Here is a 25,019-nt window from a genome sequence, read left to right as displayed (position 1 = left end):
GACTGGGGCGCAGAACCCGGGGAACACAGGGGGGGGGGGGGGGGGGGACTTGCACTCAGGTCGCCTGTAGACATGACTGGCTGACGTTATAGCCACCCCGATCACTTCTACAATAAAGCAGAGAGCCCAGAGATACATGTTAAAACAAGCTGATATTGCGGTAAGCTTGTTTTACCCTTTTCAATGTCACATTGTGTGATACACATTGCAGTAAATGGGTTAATCCAGTTAAATAAGTATAAAAGAAATAAGTACATGTTTCTAAATACAGCTAGTATAAGTACCGTCTGTTGGTTACCCCAAATCCTCTGCACAGAGAAATGGCCCCTTCACCAGCAAAGGAGCATTTGGGTCACTTTGGTGGATCTGTGATCCAAGGTGAACATCTGCTCATTGCAGATTTACCCTTTAATGTGTGTACTCTGGTATGGTCCAGCCTATTCGCTCATTACTATAAGGAACTTTATGTGCCTGTCTGTCTGCGAGGAGAGATGGACTGGACTGTGTGATATGAGTAAATTTGTTTACCTCAGATAATTGGGGACTCTCTTTGTGGCATTAAACACTCTAATAACAAATATACAGTATAAAGAAATACAAGAGGTTCTTGATGATGTATTCTATGTAAAATCATAAAAACACATACATACTGTAACCAGGCCCGGCGCTACCGCAAGGCAAGTCAGGCGGCCGCCTGACGGCGCTGCAGGGTGATGGCGGAAAAAACAGGGCATTTTGACAAGTACTTGTACTTGTCAAAATGCCCCGATGTTTGCGCTATGTTTTTTTTTCACTTACCTACCTTGCCTAGAATCCTAGCACCGGCCCTGACTGTAACATCCACAGTCTGTCTTGACATATACAAAACTCATGTACATTACATGCATAAATCAACAGCAATGACCCCGTGCTGATGCGTTTTGCAATAATTCTGCTTCCTCAGGACCGGATTTAGCATAATAGTATACTGCATGTGGGTATGCATAGCACTAGGTGGTGTGAACTTCAAAAGTTGCTGAACACTTGATGTTCTCTTTATCAAGCATAACATTGTAATAATAGTACAATAAGAATGATTTTATATGATTTTTGGGACACTGCACATTAAACAAGGCAATTGTTTCCCCCTTCAGTTTTTCAATATTTTCCAGATAAATCACCATAGCTGCGCTTTGACGTGTATTAATGTGGGAGCAGGTAACCAGAGACGGTTCTATGTGGACGAAATTACACAAAAGCATTACCCGTGTTTTTATTGGAAAAGTAGCTACGAGGCTGAATGGTGAAACAATGTACGATACGTAAGCCTACAGAACCGCTAGAGATTCATAACAGCACAGTGTCAAATGCTATCAAAACTGTACTGCTCTAAACATTTCTTACTCTTTTCTTGCATTCTATAAAGCAGTCATTCAATTGATGGATCATAGATTTAAAAGCTTTAATGTATCTTTGGCCAAAACCTTTTCTTGTAGTTTGGGGAGTAGAAACCCAACAGGAGGTCAGAGGATAACTCGCCAAAGTGAGCGGAATTCTACCCTTATGGTGGCCATACACATATCAATATGATCATTCAAAGGATCATTTAATGTATCTAAACTGATAAAATGGAATAAAAACTGCAAACCAGAGACCCTCCATTTGTTTCAATTTAGTGAGCTCTCATGATAAATGTAGAATAATAATGTGTGTGTTGCATTGTCCGATATTTTATTCAACAATGAATTGCAATCACTTGTACCTAAATCAATCACAACGTGCATGGCCAGCATTAGACATTTGACACTGTAACATGTGTCCCATTTGAAACATTTAATTAGTTCTCTTAAGGGTCACGGGAGGACATATGCTAGCGTCCTTCCGTGACCCAAAGCTCAGTATATAGAGGCAGAGCCAGCTGTGCATGCCCCCTCCCCCATCTGTTCCTCCACTCAGCACTGGAGGATCAGAGCGGGGAGGGGGGGAATCCCTGCGGGGAGTGGTGACTGACAGTCACAGCTCTCTGCAGAGAGATGATCAGAAAGTAAGTGAGCGACGGTATGCGTTCGCTCACTTCCCGATCTATAGAGCAGACCCGTGACAGTTTCATTGTCACAGGTCGGCTCGAACTATGAGGTTGAGTGAAAATCACTCACCTCATAGTTCTCCTTTAACTCTTAAAAGTTTGTATTTTCAATCACTTTGTGTCCCAGGTGACAATGGTCGCCTTGACAGAAAGAGAGGCTGAAGCAATCTAGAAAGGACATAGACTGCAAAAAAAATCCTGGCAGAGATGCTAATCCTTCTTTCAAAACTGTATTGACTAAACATATATGTTAAGAATTAAATAGAGATGGACCGATACCGTTTTTTCAGTATCAAATACAAGTACCAATATTTTATTTTTTTGGTACTCGCCGATATAGAGTACCAATACCAGTGTCGTGTGCCCCAATTATCAGGAAGCCATGCGTCAGACCACGACCCGCCGCTCAGCTTCCTGATTGCCTGGGAAGCTAGTCTTATATCAAAAGAACACTGGCCTCACTTGCCGAGGCTGCATGGCTTCCTGATCAATCAAGAAGCTGGACGGCGGGTCATGAGGTGTCGTCCAGCTTCCTGATTGGCCAGGAAACCAGCTTGAATTGTTGCTAGGCAGCCTGGCTTCCTAACCAAGCAGGAAGCCGGAAGGTGGGTCATAATCTGCCGCGGCGGCTTCCGGACTGGAAAGGAGGCCGACTCCATGCTCCCTCGGCGCTGCCGGTCAAAAGGAGATATCCCTCTTACCGGAATTTCCGCTATCTGTGGTATCACTCAGATAGGAGTACTCGCCCAAATACTCAGTATCAGCACCAATACTAGTATCTGTATTGGTGCATTAATAGAGTTAAAGGACCACTCCATTCAAAAAGTTTAATAAAGCAATGCATAGCTAATGCTATTCACGAATCACTTATTCATTAAAATTTCAACTGGTGATTCTGTCCTGAAGGTACTCAGTCGCTTCCTGTTATAGGGTGACAACCCTTTTTCCCTGTCTCCCAATTGTACCCCTGCATGTCACTCTGTCATAACGAAGACCGCAACTGGCTTGGCTGACAAACATCACAAAGGCAGGGTCCACTGTTGCCACAATCAGGAAACATGCCCTGAGACATGTCATACAGCTGCGCACTGGCCTGTGGGAGAATACAGTTGGAGTCAGAATGTCTCTGCAGTAACACTTACTGCAACAGTGATTGACATTTTGCAGACATGGACCCTAATGTACTCAAAGAAGAGCATATTTACTTTGAAAAGTGAATATTCACATATCCTACTAAATAAGGTGAAACAATGTGAAAATTCACTTTGCGAAGAATACCCAATCACGTGCAAGCAGAATTTGAAAAACAGTATTTTTTCTTGCACATGATTGGATAACAGAGTTCAGCACAACTTCATCTCATTCACTAAAGTGACATGAAAATTCATTTTGAAAGTGAACATGCTCTACTCCTTTAGTAAGTCAACCCCATCATGTCTACCTAAGCTAATACATACAGTTTTTCCTAAATGTAAACCATACAAGCCAGTAAATCAGATGCTATGTGTTGCATATGTTTGCAATTTAGATCATAATGCACAGCATAAGATGCTAGTCTGAACCACTACTCTATACTCCTTACTGCCATACTGCCCAATCATCCCCGTTTCTGAGGGACTGTCCCGATACTTTATTGAGTCACGAATCTGGGCCATGGCCTGCAGCTGAGTGCTGGAATGGTTGTTCCGGCACTCAACTACACACCTAAGCAATCCACTCTCACTTCCACACTTTTCTGCTCCCCCATTCAAGTACAGAAAGCCGGTGACGTCACATCTGCCTACAGTTGACATGAGTGTGCCGTAGCTACTGTAGATGATTCTCCTGCCGCCAAACAAGGATTTCATGTCAAACACTCCTCTAATCTATTTTGTCTCATTTGAGCAATCGGTAAAACCATAAACACAAGAAAAAATTTTTTACATTTCAAACAGTGTGCAAAAGATGATAGGGAAATAATATAAAGAACCAAACAGAACATGGTTTAAAACACCTAATAGTTGTTTTTTTTTAAGTGATTATATATTTGAGCTTTATGGGGATTTTTTTTACATTTCCCTGGAAATAAAATAAAAAATAAAATGTTTGAGTCAAATAACTGTACCCCCACCCTCCTCTTGTTACCACTTGGCTTCATTATACTTCATTAAGCTAACCAACGCCCGCTTTGTCATTGAGAATGTGTGATGTTGGCTGCGTTGGTTTGAGATACACCAGTTCAAAGGCTGTGCTCTCAGTTTTATTTTGCTTGAACGGCATACAGAATTATTTAAACAAGTCCATCCCTTGTACTACACATAGGATAAATTCCAATGACTGAAGACCCTAGAGTGATGATTTCCCTTAATATTAGTCCTCCGTGGAAGAAAATATTGGCGACGTGTGCCAAGGTTGGCAAGGTCACTGCTGATCACACTCGTATTAGTCATTGCATAGAGTGGGCAGCACTGCTATCTCCAAGGGATAGTAATTTCCTACAAGCAACAACATCACAACAGCTGCTTGTACCTATCATGAATAGAAGACCACTGCAACAAAAATACAAGCATTGTAACGTTACAGAAAAGGTATAAAAAGAAGCCATAGTTGTATGTTTAAAGATAACTTAAAATTCACACTTCATATAAGTCAACAGCGCACAACTCAGACTTACCAAATCATGCCAATATTTTCAGTAACAAAAATTTGTTTCCTTGCTATTTTTTTTTTTTTTAAACTATGCTCCCTTGTGTGGTACAGATTACATTTCCTTGGGTTACCAGGAGCACTGTGGGCTTACAACCCAAAGTCTTGTACCCCCTCCCCTCCTCCTGCAGTTGGAGTAGCATGCAAAGTCCCCTGTATTGTGTCCTGTGACACCTGCCAGGAAATTAAATGTTTTTATACACCTTGTCCCCTTGTTCCTAATTGTAAACAAAATATTGTGCAGGTGACAAACCCTACCTACTTCTTTAGGTGTTTTTGTGAAGCCTATTTCACCATGCGGTTGTTTGGAGGAATGCTTTCCCTGGATGGTTTCCTGAAGTGGGAACTAAAGTGCTCTTATCCACCTGCAGTGGGTGCACCATTCATACATGGAGGGTGTTTGATCCTTAGGAGAATTGAAATGGTTCTTTAATTCAGTGTATTGTATGTTCATGGTATTATGGCAGCTTCCAAAAGGTTAGTTGGTAAAAGAGTTGAATCACTAAAAGTGATTAGTTGGAAGATGCTGAAAACCAGGTAAACCTGTTGCACTGGATCATATAATAATCATTATGGCTACTGGTACATCTGGGCTTTTACAGCTGTGAGAAAGGGTACACAGGTTCAATGGGCATTTTCTGGATTTTCTTTATTGTATCTGTAGCCCCCATCACCTTTTGTGAGGTGGTTACTAGACATTTAGTGATTTCTAGGGCTGTAGATAGCCTGGCTGGATTATAGTGGCATTTATATGGTTAATTTCAGGTGTCTGACATTGACTGTACCTGGGTGGAGTATGACTCTGCCGTATTGTGGGACAGCCAATGAGACGCACTGAGTGTATGTGCAGTACAGCAGCCAATCAATGGGGTTCTCTCAACCAGTGATGCATGCTGGGATAGGGTACATATACTGGAGTGAATTGCCATATGCTCAGACTAGTCGGGACCAGCCATGGATTAGCACAGGACTGTGTGCCTTCCAGCCACCCCCCAGGCTAGGCCTGAGGGTGAACGGAGGCTGGAGTGTGGGAAGTGTTTCCCTAGGCCTCAATTATGGGGTAGTGAGGTAGGCCAGGGAACCAGGAAGATGGATGGCTACTTAAGGCACTCAGAATGCAGAGGACCTCAGGAGCATGGCTGGCGTCTACTGAGGATTTGTGCTCATCCCTGCTCATCTGTTACTCCAATTACTATTCACTGTATCACAAGTGGATCTACACTGACATACTAATAAAGGTCTAGTGAGTCTGGAGTCTATCTGTTACACCCTGGATGTCTAGGATCCCTATACCCTCTCTCCCCAGTGTGAAGATGTTTAATAAATGTTATTCAGCATTGCATTACTGGAGTGGATATCAGCTTTGTGGGCACTAGAAGAGGGCGGTTAAATGCTAATGGGGCAGCTGAAGACCAAATCCCCTAGACAGACTAGTGATGACCCGGTTATTCCAGAAGCTCCTTAGCGGGTGAGCTCTACAGATCAATACAACTTTTAGGGTCCTACTTTGAGTATGGGACTCGGCCTTTCATCACCTGGTCACTTTATTAGACAAGAAGTATGATTATTTTTTTAGTTGTCGGGATTGTTTGGATTATCAGCCATTTTTTTTTGTTTGTCTGGACTATAGCTGGAAACCTCAGCTAATCTCTTAATACCCAACTCAGAGCTAATATTTCCTTGAAAAAATAGAGGCACACACATTTTTATTTTGTAAATCCACCTCCGGCTACAGTACTTAATTCCTCCCCAGAGCAGACTCACCTCTGCCGAGGTCCAATACCAGCCGTTTTCCGGGTTGAATGAAACCCAGCGTTAGGACTGAAATATAGGGCTGCCACATCATTCTCCACAGATGGTATTCTCAGCCATGTTTCAGTTTTTAGTAAGTCACAGACTCTGAAAGTGTCTGCAGCCAGTGACCATGAAATACCTGACCACCATACTTATCCTGGATCACTTATCCAGCCTGGGAGTTTACACCTTTAAAATAAGTTAGCAATTGAAACTTCCATATTTATATCTTCAAACGTTCTTTTAAACTGCTGCTCCAGGGCAGAAAGTGTCCTCGGTGCTAAATGAACTCTATAAAGGCAGCCTGAATATGTTGATATTATATAAATACAGGAAAAAGCAGACTGTAAAAATAAATCCCATATATTGTAAATAGTGAGGCATTTGGGATTGATTTTGTGGCATATCCTGTGTACTCTAGACACATAGGAAGGATGTAATACCTGCACATTCTGCATCATTAGGTTCTAATAAGTAGAACTATTTCACATTTCCATCTTTAACAGAATTAGCACAGCGCCTAAAGCAATATGTACTGACCAAATCTTTTTGTACTTAATAACTTTGTTCTCTGATTAATTAAGTTTGTACGTTTTTCTTCCATCCGTCTTACCCAGTGGGCTGAAACATAACATACTGTGACAGGTGTAATATAAACCATAAGTGTGCCCATCTTAACAGTCACCTTTTGCCCTTCATTAGCACAAAAACGAAAAACATAGTGAGTCTCATTTTTGATCTCAAGAGGAACAAAGAGGCAGTTGAACCAAAGATTCAATATAATGCAAATATATTCTGGTGTCCGGTTCAGGTTTGGACCTGGAGGGATAGAAAAGCAGACACCCGCAAAGACCAAATAAAGAACAAAGGGAAACGTGTATATATATGCAATAATCCATGGCTGTGTACAGACATCATGCTGCCCCGGGGCACACAGGATGGCACGCTTCACCACAAGCTCCACCTCTTCTGCCACCAGGCACATTACATGGTTATTAGAGTTAAAGAAGAATGTCTAGTGCGTTACTAAATAAAAATGAAGCACTAAACTACAGAAAAAAAATTGCAAGTGTACATGATTCAATGTAGTTCACTTGGGATGGAAATATGGGCACTGTCATTGTTCACTTTTTTATTAGTTTCCTGACTGTCATGGTCACGTGTTCACTGGCTGAGACAAAGTATGCAGGAGAGTAAACTCAGAAGTCCCAACCTGAACACTTGATCCAGGTTATTGGATAAGCATGACCAGACATGTGCAAGAAAAGCCAGCAATGGCAGCCTCTATATTTTATTATGAGCCTTATACTTTTTTTTCAAGCTACAGTATGCCTAAAGTATCCACTACTGAACTGTGCTGCAAACTAGATGGTCTAAAGCAGGGGTCTCAAACCTCGGGCCCTCCAGCTGTGGTGAAACTACAAATCCCATGATGCATCTCTCTTCGAGAGTCATGGCTGTGAGAATCTTGCAATGCCTCATGGCATTTGTAGTTCCACCACAGCTGGAGGGCCTGGTCTAAAGTTAACATGGAACATGGGTATAGGCAGCTACCCCCCTTTCTTTCAGGATCTTTGCTGAGATTGTGATCCATGACTCACAATGTGCTCAGTTTTAAATATCAGTGGGTGAGCTATAAACAGCTCAAACAAGGGCAATCTGCCATGGTCAGTTGAACAGCATCGGGGATGAGAATATATCAGCTTTTACAGATGCTAGTCTTTGCTGTTAATAGTGCAGTTGTTTTTTGTTTTGGATAGAGGGGAGAAGAGTTTAGATTATAATTTATTATTATGTCCACATTGGGGTGATATTCCCTCACTTACTGCCCCTGAGACACCAATATATAAAATGAGGAGTGTCGGTGTCACCGGGACAAGTAGACACACATTTAGATTAGTACAATCCAGCACTTGTCTCTTGAAAGACTCCAGGCTTACCTTTGTATTTGGTCACAACAGCCGAGTTGACACTTAGAGGCTCTTGGAAGGTGACGGTGAGGGACGAACTGCTTGTGATCATGAGGCAGACATTGGTTGGTGCCTCAGGGACTCCTGGAACAGAAAGATAAAAAAAATTCAAATCCAGTTCCATAAATAAATTTCTACATTGTATGTATATTGTTATTTCTATTTAAAATTGTATCTGTCTCATTCCATCACATGTCCCAAAAATAAAAGGATTATTCCTCATATCAGGACAGTTGGCAGAGCCGTACAAATCACTGTTTTTCACCCCATTGGCTAGATCCGTATCCAGAACCGGTGGTGTATACTGCAAATATAGCCTGAAATAATACAACAATTTATTCTGAGCTGCATACAGCTGTTTTTTCATCATCAGTGTAGTGTAAGAAAATCATGGCTTCTTTCCACACACTGCACTGTTGATGGCCATATAGCCTGAACCAAACTTAGATTGTAAGCTCCTTGAGGGCAGGGACTTATGTGCTTGCATGGGTTTCCTCCCACACTCCAGAGATATGCTGGTAGGTTATTCAGTGGAGATGTTCACATCTTGCAGCTCGATGTCGCATGTAGCTCAAACATGACCTATTTTTGCGGTGGATTTCAAGCGATTTGGCCCAAAAAGACTTTGATAGACTGCCAAAAGAAGCGTAACGTAGTGCGACAAAATGTGCACTGTAGCTCAGCTCAATAAAAGCGCTAAAAAAGCTTGTAGCTCTGTGTGAATGGGGGTCTTAGATTGTAAGCACTTTGACAGCAGGAACTGGTGTTAATGTACATGTGCTCGCGTGGGTTTCCTCCGGGTACTCTGGTTTCCTATCACACTGCAAAGACATGCTGGAAGGTTAATTGGCTCCTGTCTAAATTGGCCTTTGTATGTGAGATAGGGACCCTAGATTGCAAGCTCCTTGAGGGCATGGACTGATGTCAATGTGCATGGCGTGGCGACACTCATTGTCCTGAAATAAGGATTTTTTGGGGGGATATGTGAAAGAGTAAAACAAGTGAATATCTTCTCTTCTAAAAAGGCTTTTCTATGCTGCGCACTGATTAGAGTGAAGGCTTTTTGATTGCTTTTGTCCCTTCTCGACATAACATGTAAAATATTATGTCAAATAATACAAGTCAGTTTCAAGATCATTTTCTCAAATGCTTTCTCAGTCATCTTGTTATGATCAGATTTAATTTACAGATCTGTAGATGTGCCCTCTGTAATCTAATTGTATGTCAGGCAGCACAGTCCCCCCAAAAAACCCAAACCCTTGAATAAAAATTAGACAGAGTATTGCTCTCAAGACAAAGCTCTGTCTTAAGATCTGCAGAGACAAGAAGCAGTAAAGCAAAATAACTCTGCTGCACGGTAGGTATGTGACTACTTGCTATGGTTGGCCTTTCTATTAAACCAAACATTTGCAAATGTAACTTTTGACGAGGTTTTGTCCATACACTTGGAAAGAGTTAGTAAAAAAAAAAAGCACTGAAGCTCAGTTTTCTGCCCTGCAAACAGGGGGCCCATCTTGTATATTTCATGAGCAAAATGGCTCCTTCATTGTAGACATATTAAACATTATAGAAAGAAAAAAGGCTTTTAAAACAATAGGTGATGATGCTACAAGTATTTAGGTGATGAGGCCACAAATATTTAGGTTATGATGGTCAAATCTGAATACAGTTACAGTAAACTTTATTAAGGCTGCAGATTTCCTTTAATGGGAGGGGTTGGAGCATCCGACCTTTCACAGTTGCAACAGTTGTGATTGATAGGATGAATACTCAGTAAATACAGGTTTGACGCTTGTATTATTCAATGTGTTTCTGTGTCACTAGACACCTCAATGTAAATAAGAGACGTTTAGTTCAACATGTCTCACAAGAATCTGCCAGCCTTACAAACACTAACTGCATAATACACACATAGTTTTACCATAGAGGTTAATCTGTAAGATTTTCAGTTCGCTAAGGTCTACGTAAACTAAGCATATTCCAACACATATCAGCAGAATAAACATTTTCCTTGGAAGTTATGTCAGTATCATTGGAGGGTTGCAGAGGAGGGCAAGGACAAATACTGACCAAGCAACTTGAATATAAAAAAAGAAAGCAGGCACAGAGAGTGCGGGAAGACCTCTTTCAGTAATAAATATATTAGGTCAATAAAAAAAAAAAAAGCACAGTCACCATACAAAGCATCTATAACACTGACATTTATTGGAGGTAGTTATAGGCAGTGGGGAAGCTAGATCTTCTGTCACCCGGGGGAAAAGGCTCAGAGTTGCTCCACCCTCCCCAAGGGAGAAGTTCTCTATCCACACACACAGTGGCACCCCTCCTAAAGTGGCACCGGGGGCACATGACCCCCCAGCCACCCCCCCTAGCTTCGGCCCTAGTTATAGGACTATTTTTTAGGAATATTAAACAGTCAAACAATTATACCGACGCCTCTGCATTCTACCCCATACCTTCCTGTTATCACATAACAATAAGCATAACAGATCTGACTGCCCTTAAACCTACTGGACCTCTCATTCATTTTACATTACAAAACGCAGGACCCTAGCTACCCGCCAGATTATAGCTGAGGCATGGAAAAAAACGGCCTTGAACTTTTTGGAGGTCAAGCAGAGGGTCAAGGGCATAATGGTGTATGAGAAGCTTACGGCTATCCTTAAAGACTCTTACTCCACTTACCTGAAAAATTGGTCTCCTTGGCTGGACTATGTCTGCACGATGGATTTAGACCATACCATGTTCTCTCTCTAATGACACTGCTGAAACGTGAGCCTGTTGCCCCATCCTGACCCAGACGCAGCTCCTCTCCCTCTCACTTTCCACTATTTTCCCTGTTATCTTCCTTTCTATTCTACTCTTATGATTTTCACCACCTGCTACAGGGGTTGCCTGTGCTGACCATCAGAACCGCTCGCTGATGATACTCTCCCCCTGGGCCCTGTGGCTACTGCAGACTACAGGTAGCGGAGTTGGAACTACTGTGTTCATTCCTCAACGACTATACTTGCTTCTATACTACTCCTGTTAATGTTTCATGTGTGCGAGTAATGTCCACACTGTTGACTTAAAGGAGAACTATGAGGTGAGTGATTTCCACTCATCCTCATAGTTAGAGCCGACCTGTGACAAAGAAGCTGTCACAGGTCAGCTGTATTCATCGGGAAGTGAACGAACGCATACCGTCGCTCACTCACTGTCCGATCATCTCCCTGCAAAGAGCGGTGACCGACAGTGCTGAGTGGAGGAACGGCCAGGGGAGGAGGCGGGCACAGCTGGCTCTGCCTCTAGGTAGGCAGAGCCCGCTGTCACTCACGCAGTTGGGTGGATCTCGACAGTTTTGTTGGGATCCGTCCCGGCTGCGGTGCTCTCAGTATATCGAGGGCAATAGACCGCGATATACTGAGCTTTGGGTCACGGGAGGAGGTTAGTATATGCCCTCCCATGACCCTAAAGAGAACTATGGGGAAAAACACTTACTCCATAGTTTCTTTTATTGTGCTTACATATTATTGATTTTGTACGTAGCTGTTTCTGCTGTTGTTGCATTTATGTTGTTACTATTTGTATTCTCTTGTTATTGCTCTTCTTTTGATTTCATCAAACTTTTTGTAAAACAAAATGCAGGACCACTGACAAGTCCTGTTCTGCAACAGGAGGACAGAGACTCCAGGGTACGGAGGGAAAAGTTGTAATAGGAATGTTAAATCTGAAAGCTCAAAGATATAAGAATAAAGTAGGTGGTTCAACCTACATAACTTAAATAGGATTTTTGAATTGACTGAATTTTGAAATATTTAAAAAATAAGACACTCTATTCGATTTTAATCTTTATCTTATTGGGGTGCCAAACTGCTTATCTTTCACAGCTTCCCAGTATAGTCAGATAGTCAGACCCTTGTCTTGCGGTCATCTAGCTTATATTATGGGTAGCCAAACTAAGGCCCTCCAGCTGGTTCAAAACTACAAACCCCACCATGCATCTGCTTCTGGGAGTCAATCTTGTGGCTCCCATAGTCTTGCAATGCCTAATGGGATTTGTAGTTGCACCGCAGCTGGCAGGCCTGAGTTTGCATACACCTGGCCTATATCATGACCTTTAAAATATACAGATTTTCATAGAGCACCATAGCATTTCATGGTAGCACTGCAATACTACATAGTAGAAGAAAAAGGCACTGCAGGTAAGAGCACTGCCGTTCCTGGTCTAAGCAAAACTGTATGAATTGGAAAACCCCATTGATACTAACAATATATACATGCAGTGGAAGAGACACACTTACACCTAATCCCAATGACCCAAGTAAAAAAAAAACAAATCAAGATATTATGGGTGTTCGGCCTAATATATCAGCTAATATTCAGCCGTCCCAGCTTCAGAATTGAAGATACAATTTAATGAACTATCCTAATGGTTCTGCTTTTAGCAAATCAGTCTGCAGTACTGAGATCTTGGCACTATTAAATCTTTGAATGGGACTGACAGTTGTTGGCACAAGATAATGTAAGAATGCTGCTGCAGAGCTTGATTTAGTGTTAGGGATTAGAAGTAGGAAGTTAAAGGATAGGAGAACACACACACACACACACACAGAAGCAGCAGGGTAAGGGATCTGGCACATGGGATCTCGAATAAGTAGCCTATCTCAGGATCCAGTATGTGGGATGTGTATTTCAATTGTCCTGCTGCTATGAGACAGAAAAAAAGGGACTGGGGTAGGGGAGGGAACGAATGTACTCTTTATTTAAAAACATGTACCTATCTTTTAAATTGAATTAATTGAATTAAATAAGACCTAGCACTATCTTCGGCGATTTCTGTAATATAAGACCTACCCCGAAAATAAGACCTAGGTCTTATATTACAGACATCCCTGAAGATAGCGCTAGGTCATACCTTCGGGGTAGCTGCACATGTAATAAAATTTTACATGTGAAGACCGGCCGCAGCTTCCTCCCGCCCCTCGCCCGTTAAATATAAGACACTGTCTTATTTTCGGGGAAACACGGTATATGCAAAAACATTTTAAAAAAAGTTACCAAAAAGGGTTTTACTTACCTGTGTCTCCGCCACTCGCTCCCGTCCGAAGATTCTTGAGAGGCCATGAAGGATCATGGGGTGGGTGCATGCGCAGTAGAGATCTCCGGCCGGGAGAAGAGGAGAGACACAGTGTAAGTCATGCAGGCATCCTGGCAGCGTGCACAGACTCCGTGGAACAGGAAGACGCAGCAGTCAGCGCTGGATCAGAGACCGGCACCAGCGCTGGAGGGACTGCTGAAAACTACTGGAAAGAGGAAGATGATTAAATCAAGAGGCATCAATTAAGGTAAGTCCTTAAAAGCAGCATGGAAAGGGGGGGGTGTTATCCTTTAATGGCACTTTAAGGTTAAGATTAGGGTTTAGTGGCACTTTTTAAAGGAATTTAAAGGTAAATATGTCATTGTTAATGTGACTTTCTGATTAGAACATGCCTGATGTCCTATATTTTGATTTTTCACATTCAGATTTGTAGTAGCCTCCAGGTAGTTATCTCTGTTGCATTAATGTCATTAACGGTACCCACAGACATGAGAAAAGCCAATCTCATGGATACCGACTGCTCCCGATGCTGCCAGATACATTTCTTACATTAAGCTGATATTAGGCTGATTATGTTCACAGTATTGAGAAGAAAAAAGCATTACCCATAAACATGATAAAATTAGCTTCATCATAGATATTCTACACTGCAAAAAAAAAAGAATTTATAGTAATGCATTTATATAGCTGTCTAGTGTTACTGGAGCTAAGCCTGATGAACAGTGGTTTACACTGGGGCAAGATGACGTTATGGTCCTCAGCTGAACAGAGGCAAAGGGGAGCGACTGTAAGGTACCAGTTGAGTATATGACAAATAGACTAAGGACAGGAGAGAAGGGAAGAAAAGACAGCTTGTTCTCAGCACTGGAGAAAATGGACGAGTGGCCTAATGTGTGGAATCACAGACGAGCTTGTTCTTACCAAAAGCCTGCTGGGTAGAACTGGAAAGGTGTCTATCCCCTGCCAATAAGGACCACCCAGAGAGAGAAGACACAGCATGCATTCTGAAAAGCTGCGCGCTCTCTCTCTCTCTCTCTCTCTCTCTCTCTCTCTCCAGCTACTAATTAGTCGCCCCAGAGACACTTTGCATTCAGAATAAATGGAGCTTGCAATGCATACCTCAAACCCTACATATCTCAGGAACTGGATGGCCTTGCATTCCCATCATGGGCAGATATCAGATCCTTTCCAACTTTTCAACGTCTAGAAGTGTGTGTTTCAGGGGGAAAGGGATAAATTAGCATTAATGTCTTTTTTAATTTGTGCTTTTTGGTATTAAAAAAAGGGAATATTTGTAGCCATGCTTTTAAAGTGAAACTTTACGTTTAAAAAAACGAGAAAAAACCCCTGAAATAACAGGGTCCAGACTTTATTATGTGGAGGGCCCCTTTATGGGGCATGGATAATCACACGGGTCAGTGGGTAACATTTGCACTGGAGTAATTACTCACTATATAAACACACTAAATATGCGCATTAAAACAGAGAAAAGGGGGTTTACATTTGCTGCTCAATTACTAAACAGTAACTTAAAAAGTTGTATGGCACCAACTCTATCCTGATGACTGTCAATATTCTTGTTTTTATTTGTCACATCACTCCCACTTTTGGATAGACCTCAACTTATTTTCATCTTCACATCACTTCCACTCCTAGATAGGCCTCATCTTAGTTTCATCATCACATCACTTCCACTCATAGATAGACCTCACCTTAGTTTCATCGTCACATAACTCCTACTCTTGGATAAGCCTCACCTTAGTTTCATTGTCAAAATAACTCCCACTCCTGGATAGCCCTCACCTTAGTTTCATCATCATATCACTCCTAGTCCTGGATAGCCCTCACCTTAGTTTCATCATCACATCACTGCCACTCCTAGATATACCTCACCTTAGATTCATCACCACATCAGTCCCACTCCTGGATAGACCTCACCTTAGTTTCATCGTCATATCACTCCCAGTTCTTGCTTTAGTTATTGCTAACCTGTTTTCCTAATAATTTTCATTGAGTACCTCCCATGACTGGTCTCAAATCATAGTCCACTTTCATTCTGTATAGATTGGAGCCAAAAACCTCTGCCCTTTTTTTGGGAAGATTAATCCATTCTGGGTCTCTCTCTTTCCATCAAATTTGGATGCGGCATCAATGTTTTCTACTTCAACTCTACAAACTCGTTAATGGTTTCTTTTCCATTCATTAAAAAATAGCATCACTGGCATCACTGTGTTTCCTGACTGACAGATCCTCATATGCTCTGTGCCTTGTCACTGATCCTTCCGCTATGTTCAGACAATCTGCTCCCCTCTGTATCCTCTCCAATCCTTGCTGTTCTCCCCCAGCAGAGACAGCGGGCATGATAGGTGACACACAGCACAGCAGATTGCAGCTCTGACAGACAGCTGATACCCCCCCCCCAAACACACACACATAACTTGTGCACTACACACACTGTGATATGTTGGGGTGCAAAACACACTAAGGGTCTATTCACACCATCAGGGCACATGGTATGGTGCGCATAACGCACACTGATGTGCATTGTGCACGTACTCCAGTGCATGGTTACAATCCATCACCGCTTGAGTTTTATTTTTTTTAACCTTATTTAAAATAACAATCAATCAACTCTCATTGTAATGAGCTGCAAAGAGATAAAAATAGGATTTTGTACTCACCGTAAAATCCTTTTCTCTTAAATCAAACGGAAGAAAGGAAAAAAATTCTCCAGAGAAAATTTTTTAGCTCCTTACTCCTGACGCTAGGCAAAAAACTGGAGACTTGTCAGCAGGTGGGGGGTTTGGCCACCGGCAGGGGCCGCCCCTAGGCTGTAATTGGTCTTTAGTTTTGTGCCTAGCGTCCTTCTCCTGCAGGTGGCGATATTACCCTACCATTCAGGATCTACGATCTGTTGCCTGTGTCCTTCAATGAACGGGAGAGAAATGTTTGCATTGTTTTATTGTAACATATGCCAAAAGCAGAACACAAACACATATAGCACCTGGGATTGGACACATAGGTGTGAAGTCAATCACCAGATTTTTAGAGCAAGTTGCTTATTTACAGTGTTGTGTACATTCAACTTTTGTTGTTGCACAAAAAGGAACATATTTGTTATTTAATACTGCAATACAGTTTTATCGTTTGGATTTACCAGGAATTTTTAAAGTTATATTGTATTTGATAAAGATTTCCACAACTATCCCGCAACCGACAAAATTTACAAAACCTACAAAATGAGTAGAACCATCTTTTTATTCTATCGGCCCTGTGCTTTCAGAAAATTTAATGGTTCCAGGCATCTTCTACAAACTCTGAAAGTTGTAAGTAAAAAAAGTGAAAAAAATTGCAAAAATTGTCAGGCCACCTGAGGTTAAAAGTGGAGCACAGAACCTGGCAGCAAAAGCGTTAAAGCATACTCCTGTGGTATAACAACTAGTATAGTTTCTCACCTTCACAGGCAGTCCCAGAGTCGCATTCGTGACTAGGCCTCACAGGCCCCTCTTGCTGAAGCAGCATATCTTAATGACCCCTCTGAATCTCTTAACCTAGCTTGGGGTAATGCCCTTCGACAACAAGAGTTTGTTTATATGGAGCGAACTTGAAGTAAATGCTTTTTTGCAAAATAAGCTGTATTTGAGCAGAGGCATAGAACACGATCTATGTTGACCTGAATGGCTAAATACTATACTTCCTCCCCCACTGTTACATCCATAAGTAAGCCCAATGATACGCTTGTTACGCACCCTCCCTGGAGATTAATTACACTATGAGCGAATACAATTAATGAGTGCATTCTATACCAGTTTCCCAATTGCCACAGTCAGAGACTGACACCTATCTTTTGGACACCCCCACACCCCATCTTGCTTGTAAACAATGTGCTATGTTAGATGCCCTAATGTCTATTGATGACAGTGAATCTACAACACTTCCCCCACCCACTCTTTGAAGAAAGAGGCATGTTGCCTTTGCCCGTGCAGGAGGTTTTGATCATCTTGACCCCTAAGCCTGGTAAAGACGCACAACAATGTGATTCCTGGAGGCTGATATCCTTCTTCATAATAATACACCAAGATCAAACTTGCTTTATGCCTGGTATAAACACTGCTATTAACCTATGCAGGATGTATGAAAACACACAGCCTGGCCTGGATTGTAGTGAAGCAAATATGCCTTCCATTGGATAATCACTGCAAAAAAAAAACAACGAAGGAGAGTACTGAAATTACTAAAATTGGTTTAAGAACTGCCCAACGCATTATTAAAACCTGGAAAGATACCAAATCTTGAATGGTTGTGACTGGAGATCGCTTAAAGGTTTGGTGAAATGAAATCGTAAAAAATCAGTGAATATCACGTTTATGTTTAATCGTAAAAGTAAAAGCATTTCCACACGCACAATGCAAAGAGAACTCAAGGGAATGGGATTAAACAGCTGTGTAGTCTTAAGAAAACCACTCATCAGTGAGGCTAAGTGGAAATAAAGGCTTCAATTTGCTAGGGATTATAAAGATTGGACTCTGGAGCATTGCAAAAGGTAATGTGGTCTGATCAGTCCAGATGTACTGTGTTCTAGAGTGATGGGCAAATCAGGATAAGAAGAGAGGTGGATGAAGTGATGCATCCATCATGTTTATGCCCTACCGTACAAGCCGTTGTGGACAGTGTTATGGTCTGGGGTTGCTTCAGTTAGTCAGGTCTAGGTTCAGCCATGTAATGGGCCCAAAAATGAGATCAGCAGCCTACCTGAATATACTGAATGACCTGGTTTATCCATCAATGTTTTTTTTCTTCCCTGATGGCACATTGGGTATAGTCCAGGATGACAATGCCCGAATTAATCAGCCTCAAATTGTGAAAGAATGGTTCGGGAAGCCCTAGATATCATTTGCACACATGGATTGGCCACCACAGAGTCCAGACACCATTGGGAATCTTTGGGATGTGCTGGAGAAGACATTACACAGTGGTCTGATTCTTCAATCATCACTACAAGATCTTGGTGAAAAAAGAATGCAAATCTGGATGGAAATAAATGTCATGACATTACATAAGTTTATCTAAACAAAGTCACTAATCCTGAAGCTAGCAAGAGATGAGGCCTGAATATCCATCTGGTAAAACACAAGAAAGAAAAATAGATGCATGATGCCGAATGAGCGAGAAACACTTACAGATCTAGTAAAGTGCACCTTTATAGAACAGGGTAGAACCTGATCCTTAAGACCATAAGTTTGTATGATGGTCTACCGGAGTCACCTACAGATGGTGAACAGAAAAGCTGGTGTACCTTTACCGGGTACAGCAGAATCCAGAATACAAAAGGAATCAGTCCTTGTGAAAAGCTGAGGTTGAGAGATAGACTATCACCTCCCGAACCACATGTAGACAATGGAGGGACATTTCCTTTTGGTGAACTAAAGCCGGACAGAGGGATGAGAAAACAATATTCTGATTAAGGTGAGAAGCAGAGGACTTATTTTAGGCTTGTCAGTTCAGTACCGTATTTGCATGAATAATATTTAAACACCAAAACCTGGAGCTTATAGAAAGCAAAGGATTAGGTGTTCACAAAAAAGGATTCTTTAAACAACAGAATGTCTTGATGTAACAATGAAAAACAAAGGCCTCAAGCAGGTGGTCTATTTGCCCTCTAAATGTTCAAGTTTAATTGCAATGTACCTTTAAATCTGTATTTTGAGGTATTTTATTTGGAAATGGTAGAGTATGACTGTGCCCAGCTCTCTCGTCTTAATCTGTTTTATTATGTATTTTTTAAAAGCATAAATAAAATCTTGTTATAAAGAAAACAGCCAGGCGGTGCAAGGTTCTCACACTTCATCGGTGTTAACAGCAACACACTATGAGTGTCCCACACTTCATCAACTTCATCTTCATCAAGATCCTTGTTGGCCACATGGACTAAATATTACTTTCCAATCTGGCCACAGAATATTATGCATATTGGCTTATAGCGTCATGGATCCGTCTGCAGTGGAGACTCATTTTTTACACTCTTACACTGGAAAGGGTAATAATGATGTGCAAAGTGCATAACTTCTAAAGTGGCCCAAAATGTTATCTAGCACAAACCTATTTTATCTCACCCCCTTCAGCCAGCCACTAAATAAAAACAAGTACCCATGAAAATAGGCCCAGAAAAACTAGATTATGCAGAATTATGCTGTATGGCGTTACATACTGAGATCGGAGCTTTTACTGTACGGTCTGGAGGTTTTACTTCAATGGGACGGGTTTGCAAAAAATACATTATAAATGTCTCTGCAATAGAAGTGTGCTTATAATCACTTCTCCGATGACCCCATGTCTCCTAAATTCCCTCTGTTCCAAGGCTGAAGCCTCATGTAACTCTTCGAAATGCTACACTTCTGTGAATGTCAGAAAAATGTCCTCAGCAGTGGCCTAGGGGATGGATCATGAAAAGCAGTAGGGTGGACTGATGCTCTGCAGTAAGGGCTTAATGAAATTAGAAGCCTTGAGCAAGATGCCTGTGTCCCTTGTATGCATTTCAACACTTAATGTCTGTGCTTTGTTTTGGCATTTAAAGCGGAACTTCAGGAAAATGAAATCTTAACCCTTGCAGTGGAGCTACCCCTGTACTGCCAGTGTTAATTGCTCATCTTGCCTAGGGAGCTAAAATAACAGAGTTATATTCACTTGAATCACAATTACAGCTGGCTTCTACACTGCTCCCTCCAGTCTGTCTCCTCCTCCACTTCAGCGATGGTTCGACGTCCTCACGTCCTATACACTGTGTAGAATATGATGGCTCACAGGACCTTAGACCGCTGGAGTGGAAGTTGAATACAGATGAAGTGATCAGTCTAAGAGCATGCCAGGTTTGTGGTTCAGGTGAATATAACTTTCATATTTTAGCTCCCTAGACAAAAATGAGCACGGAACCTTTGCACTGAACCTGTGAAACATGAAGGTGACTTGGTTATGTTTTGGGTCTTCTTTGCCCCCATCTGGCACGGGGTGCCTTTAATCTGTACGGCAACAGTGGTAGGCACCAGCACACCGATCAGAGGATCATTAACTCCTAGATCATCAGGTAACATGAAAACATCAAAACAATGCATACTATATGACTCTCCCACTGCGATGTGGCAATGAAGCATGTTACCGTGCGACTAAGAGCTTATAATTGGTTTTGACAATGATTCTGGCGGGAATATGACGTCATTATGATGTCAGTGGGTGGTGGTAGCTCTATTTTTTCATGTTTTTTGGTAAATGTACTGAGTATTTAAGGATGTACAGCACTTTCAATCACTGACACTTTGGGGAGGAAGTGGTCCTGTGAGGCTCTGAAACGTTGCATTCACATGTCACGCTAAATGAATACAATAAAAAGGACACTCCGAAGCAGAATGGTGTGCGGACAACATACCTTCTAGATTGAATCTGTGCAGGACACAATGAAATGTCATGACTATCAAGGAATTCTTGAGCGAAACGTACTGTCCACTGTCAGAAAGCTCTGTCTCAATCATGGGTCATGGGGTCCTCCAACAGGATAGCGACCCAAAAGACACAGCTAAAAGCACCCAAAAATAGCTAAAAATAAAACAAACTATTCTGAAGCTGCCTTCTATGATCCCTGATCTTAATCCTATCGAACATCTACAGAAATAGCTTAAACATGCAGAATACACCCTTCAAACCTCGGATAGCTGGAGCAGATTGCTCAAGAAGAGTGAGCCAAACCACCTGTTGGCAGGTGCAAAAGAGCTACAGAAAATCACATGTTTGTAGTGATTGCCTCTAAAGGTTGTGCAACAAAATATTACGTTAATGGTCTCATCATTTATGTCTATGTCATTTTCATTTGTTTTTCTGTTGAATCAACAATCAAAAGCAAAGTCTGATTTTTTTAATGAAATATGGAATAAACAATTGATGACAATTACTTTTGTCCAGGGAGGTTGACTACACAGCCTGGTCACAGTTCTACTGTAAGCCGACCAGTGCTAACCCGTAACTAAATAACATATTTGGTAGGATTAATATAATGTGAAAACGACTTACTTGCATGTTCGTAACCAGTCTTCATTCTTTTGTACAAGCGATATCTCCACTCCCAAGACTTAAGCTGTTTCTCCTTCTCACTGCTGTCTATTCCCAAACCTTCAATCTGTATCTTGGCTGACAGTTCATTCATTCGCTGCTGGGCTTCCTCTACCAGTGTGCTCAAATGCATCGATCTGCTCTCCAGGCTCACAACTGCACAGACAACAGAGAATGCTACTTATATACATGAACTACATAAAAGAAAGCAATCCAAGCGCCGTATTAGATGGGCAGCAGACAAAAAGAAATGTTGTTGCTTTGTAATATATACTTTTTATTTTACTTTGTTTTTCCAAAATGAGTTTTTACCGCTATTTTCTTTGAAATAGAAAGTGTTTTCCAAAAAACAATAAACGGAGTAACAACCTGCAGCTTTTCTTTAGCAGCAATGACAATAATATGACTGATGTTAAAGAATAGGCTTCGGAATGAGAAATAAATCTCCTAACAGACATACAGGTTTTTCCCTTTCATACAAACTGGATGCAATTATTCATAGGGCTCGTTCACTACAGGTGCCTTGAGTTGCTAAAGTGTGTTGGTATGTGCTGCATTCGTTGGTTTGCATTGCTGCATTTTTATGTGCATAGAGTTAGATGGTGTTTTTTTTAAGTAAACACTATGATGCATTGTTACAACACACCACAGTGCACGTGCACAATGCACACTAGTGCACTGTTGTGAATGGAACTTTAATGTATATCCTTCATTGCTATTTATCCTTTATTTCAGAAATCACTAAAGGGGCAAATGAATGAAGTTCAGCTCACAGAAATGCCTCATGCGTTACTAACACAGGAATTGAGGGGACAGAATGAAAATGAAACTTGAAAGACTTTTCTAGCCCTGTGTTACACAATCCAATACATAATAGCAGAGATTGAACATTTTTATGCACTTCTGGACTTCAGTATTGTCACAGTAAAATGGCTGTTCCCGCTTTAAAGAGGAAAGGTGAATGACTCTGCCTTATTTACAGAGATTTTACAGCACATCAGAGAGAAGGTCTCTGAAATCAATCACAGGCACTGACATACATACTTGTTATTGCTTGTGTGTTAACAACCAGAAATTACAACGCTAGAATTGGGCACACTACATGGGAAATTTGCAGTCTTCAGCAAGCTAAATAGGCCACGTTTTGAACAAACAGGCAATATTTATTGTTAGAAATGCATCTAATTCCAAAAAATGCCTAGAAATTTTGTTTATAACCACCAAAAAAGTCAGCAGTTATTGACATCTATTTCCAAAGTCAAACGGAGATCAATGCTTGGCTGCAAAATGATTGAAACAAGATGCTTCGAAGGAGAGTTTTATGGTTCAGCTACACAAATTACTTTTGGCTGTGAAACTGCCCATACTGTCTGCCAAAACTCTTTCCTATAAAGTTTGATAGTGAGTAGAGCCAATGGAAGGACTGAGGCTTGGACTGATCCAGAACAAGCATTCTGCTGTCTTTGAAGATCACACTTGATCGGGTATGGGTGGTGCAACTGAAAGATCATATCTAGAATAACAAGAATCAGAGGAACATTGAAGGTATGTATGTGTTTTATGGGCTGATAATACTACGGTTTATCCCACAATAAAAATGTAAACCTTTGTAAATTTAGAATACAAAGTCCTCATAAACTGTGGATAGGATAACATGTCCAACCATCCATCCTTAGAAACCTGGATTAGGAGTATATATTATGCTCCTTACTTGCTCACTTCTGCTTGTTCATAAACATGATTTTGGGCACGCTTTTCTAATGTGCACAATCAGACGGTTTTAAAGTGTGGCAAATAAACCATTCTTAAGTGCCTACTAAGGCATCTAAGGGATTTCAATTGCACCTACCTACCTAGTTGATTACCAGAATGTACAATATTTTAGAAACAAAAAAAACCCTAGTTTTAATCAGAGTTCTGCAACAGGTAGTTGCTATGCTGCTAGCTTTCTAACATATGTAGGCCTGTGCCTTTCTGAAGCATTTTTTGCTGGTGCTTGGCCAGTAGAACACTGTTATGAGGCAGTAGGGATGATCCATCTGCTTGAATGACAGAATAAGTCAGACACCCAGAACAATGAAGAAGTAAAAGGAATGCCTGGAGGAGTGTGGATTGGCAGAGGAAGAGTGGGGATGTGCCAAGAGGGAGTTCAAGTGGGATAGGTAGAGAGAGGAAGAAAGAGCTAGGTCTGGGGAGGTGACCAAGAAAATGAACAGATGCTTGAAAATTAAGTAATTTACTTGATTGACTTGAATGCATTTTTCAATCCTTATGAAGACTGCGGGGGGTGGATTTGAAAAATTGAATCTGCCTTATTTAAATTATTCACAAGATGGTATTTAGAGAACATCAGACTGATGTCCACATAGTCGTTTTTTTTGGACACAGACCTTAATGCGCTACAGCTATGCTTAGATTAAACTGCAGAAATAATGATCATTTAGGCACAATTTTTATTGTAGACTGAATCATACCTTAAAAATGACCAATAGGAATGACTGTCCACATAGGCAATCATCTTTTAAACTAACTGGAGAGTTCCTGTTGAGTTGCTGTGTGATACCTTATTTTCTACCTAATCAGCACAAATTAAACATAATTACCAAAAGATATTTGAAACCGCCTGACTAATGTGCTGTGTGCACCTACTATGATCGTTTACTCTGTTTTTGCAGTCAGCCTGTTGTCATGGGAGTGTCATAATCATTGGGTTTATGTGACAATTTGACCTCATGCATTGGTAACTTTATTTTTCAGCATCAGAATAGTAACAAGAAGGAATAAAGGGACGTGAATGAAAAAAAGGTCACTGTAATTGAGGGTTATAAAGATGCAGAGATAAGAGTATTTGTTGTGGAATTTGAGCAGGACAGCGAAGAGGCCCTTTCCTCTTTGCTTTTCATATCATTGACCATGTTAGCAAAGGATGGAATGTCTGAAAAATTGAACTCTGGAAGTGACTGATGGAATTTCTTTGTACATGAGTCTACATTTTGTAGAACATAATCAACAAAGTCTCAGGGTGTGATATAAGCCACTGGAGTGCTTGGAGTTGGTCAAAGCAAAAAATCAAAACCAGAGAACAGCTGACGTAGATTATATTGGCCTTTGTTGATGACAGATCTGAAATGTTGTTTACTTGGTCCTTGAAGGAACAAAATTAAAACATGAAAAGAATATATGTTTAGTATCTAAATCTGGAAGAGAATTATATTTCCTTGCTCTCCAGAACAACTTTAGCAAAGCAGGTAAAAACATAAGCATTGCAAGAGACATAATGAAAAGACTTACAAGAAAAAGGCCGAGAAAAAAAAATGTGTTCCCT

General features: G+C 41.2%; 1 protein-coding gene across 1 annotated transcript in view; it reads right to left on the bottom strand.

The window, feature by feature from the left end:
- Positions 1 to 25,019, bottom strand: part of ANKFN1 (ankyrin repeat and fibronectin type III domain containing 1) — a 206,739-nt gene that overhangs the window by 113,521 nt on the left and 68,199 nt on the right. Inside the window, exons 4-5 of the mRNA XM_018554068.1 lie at positions 21,656 to 21,850; positions 8,485 to 8,598 (exon numbers count right to left, since the gene is read on the bottom strand). Coding sequence (XP_018409570.1) covers positions 8,485 to 8,598; positions 21,656 to 21,850 — 309 coding nt within the window. The remainder of the gene's footprint in view (positions 1 to 8,484; positions 8,599 to 21,655; positions 21,851 to 25,019) is intronic.

Source organism: Nanorana parkeri, unplaced genomic scaffold, assembly GCF_000935625.1.
Source record: "Nanorana parkeri isolate BGI_ZX_2015 unplaced genomic scaffold, ASM93562v1 scaffold141, whole genome shotgun sequence".
Classification (NCBI taxonomy): Eukaryota; Metazoa; Chordata; class Amphibia; order Anura; family Dicroglossidae; genus Nanorana; species Nanorana parkeri.
This window is presented reverse-complemented; position numbering and strand designations above follow the sequence as displayed.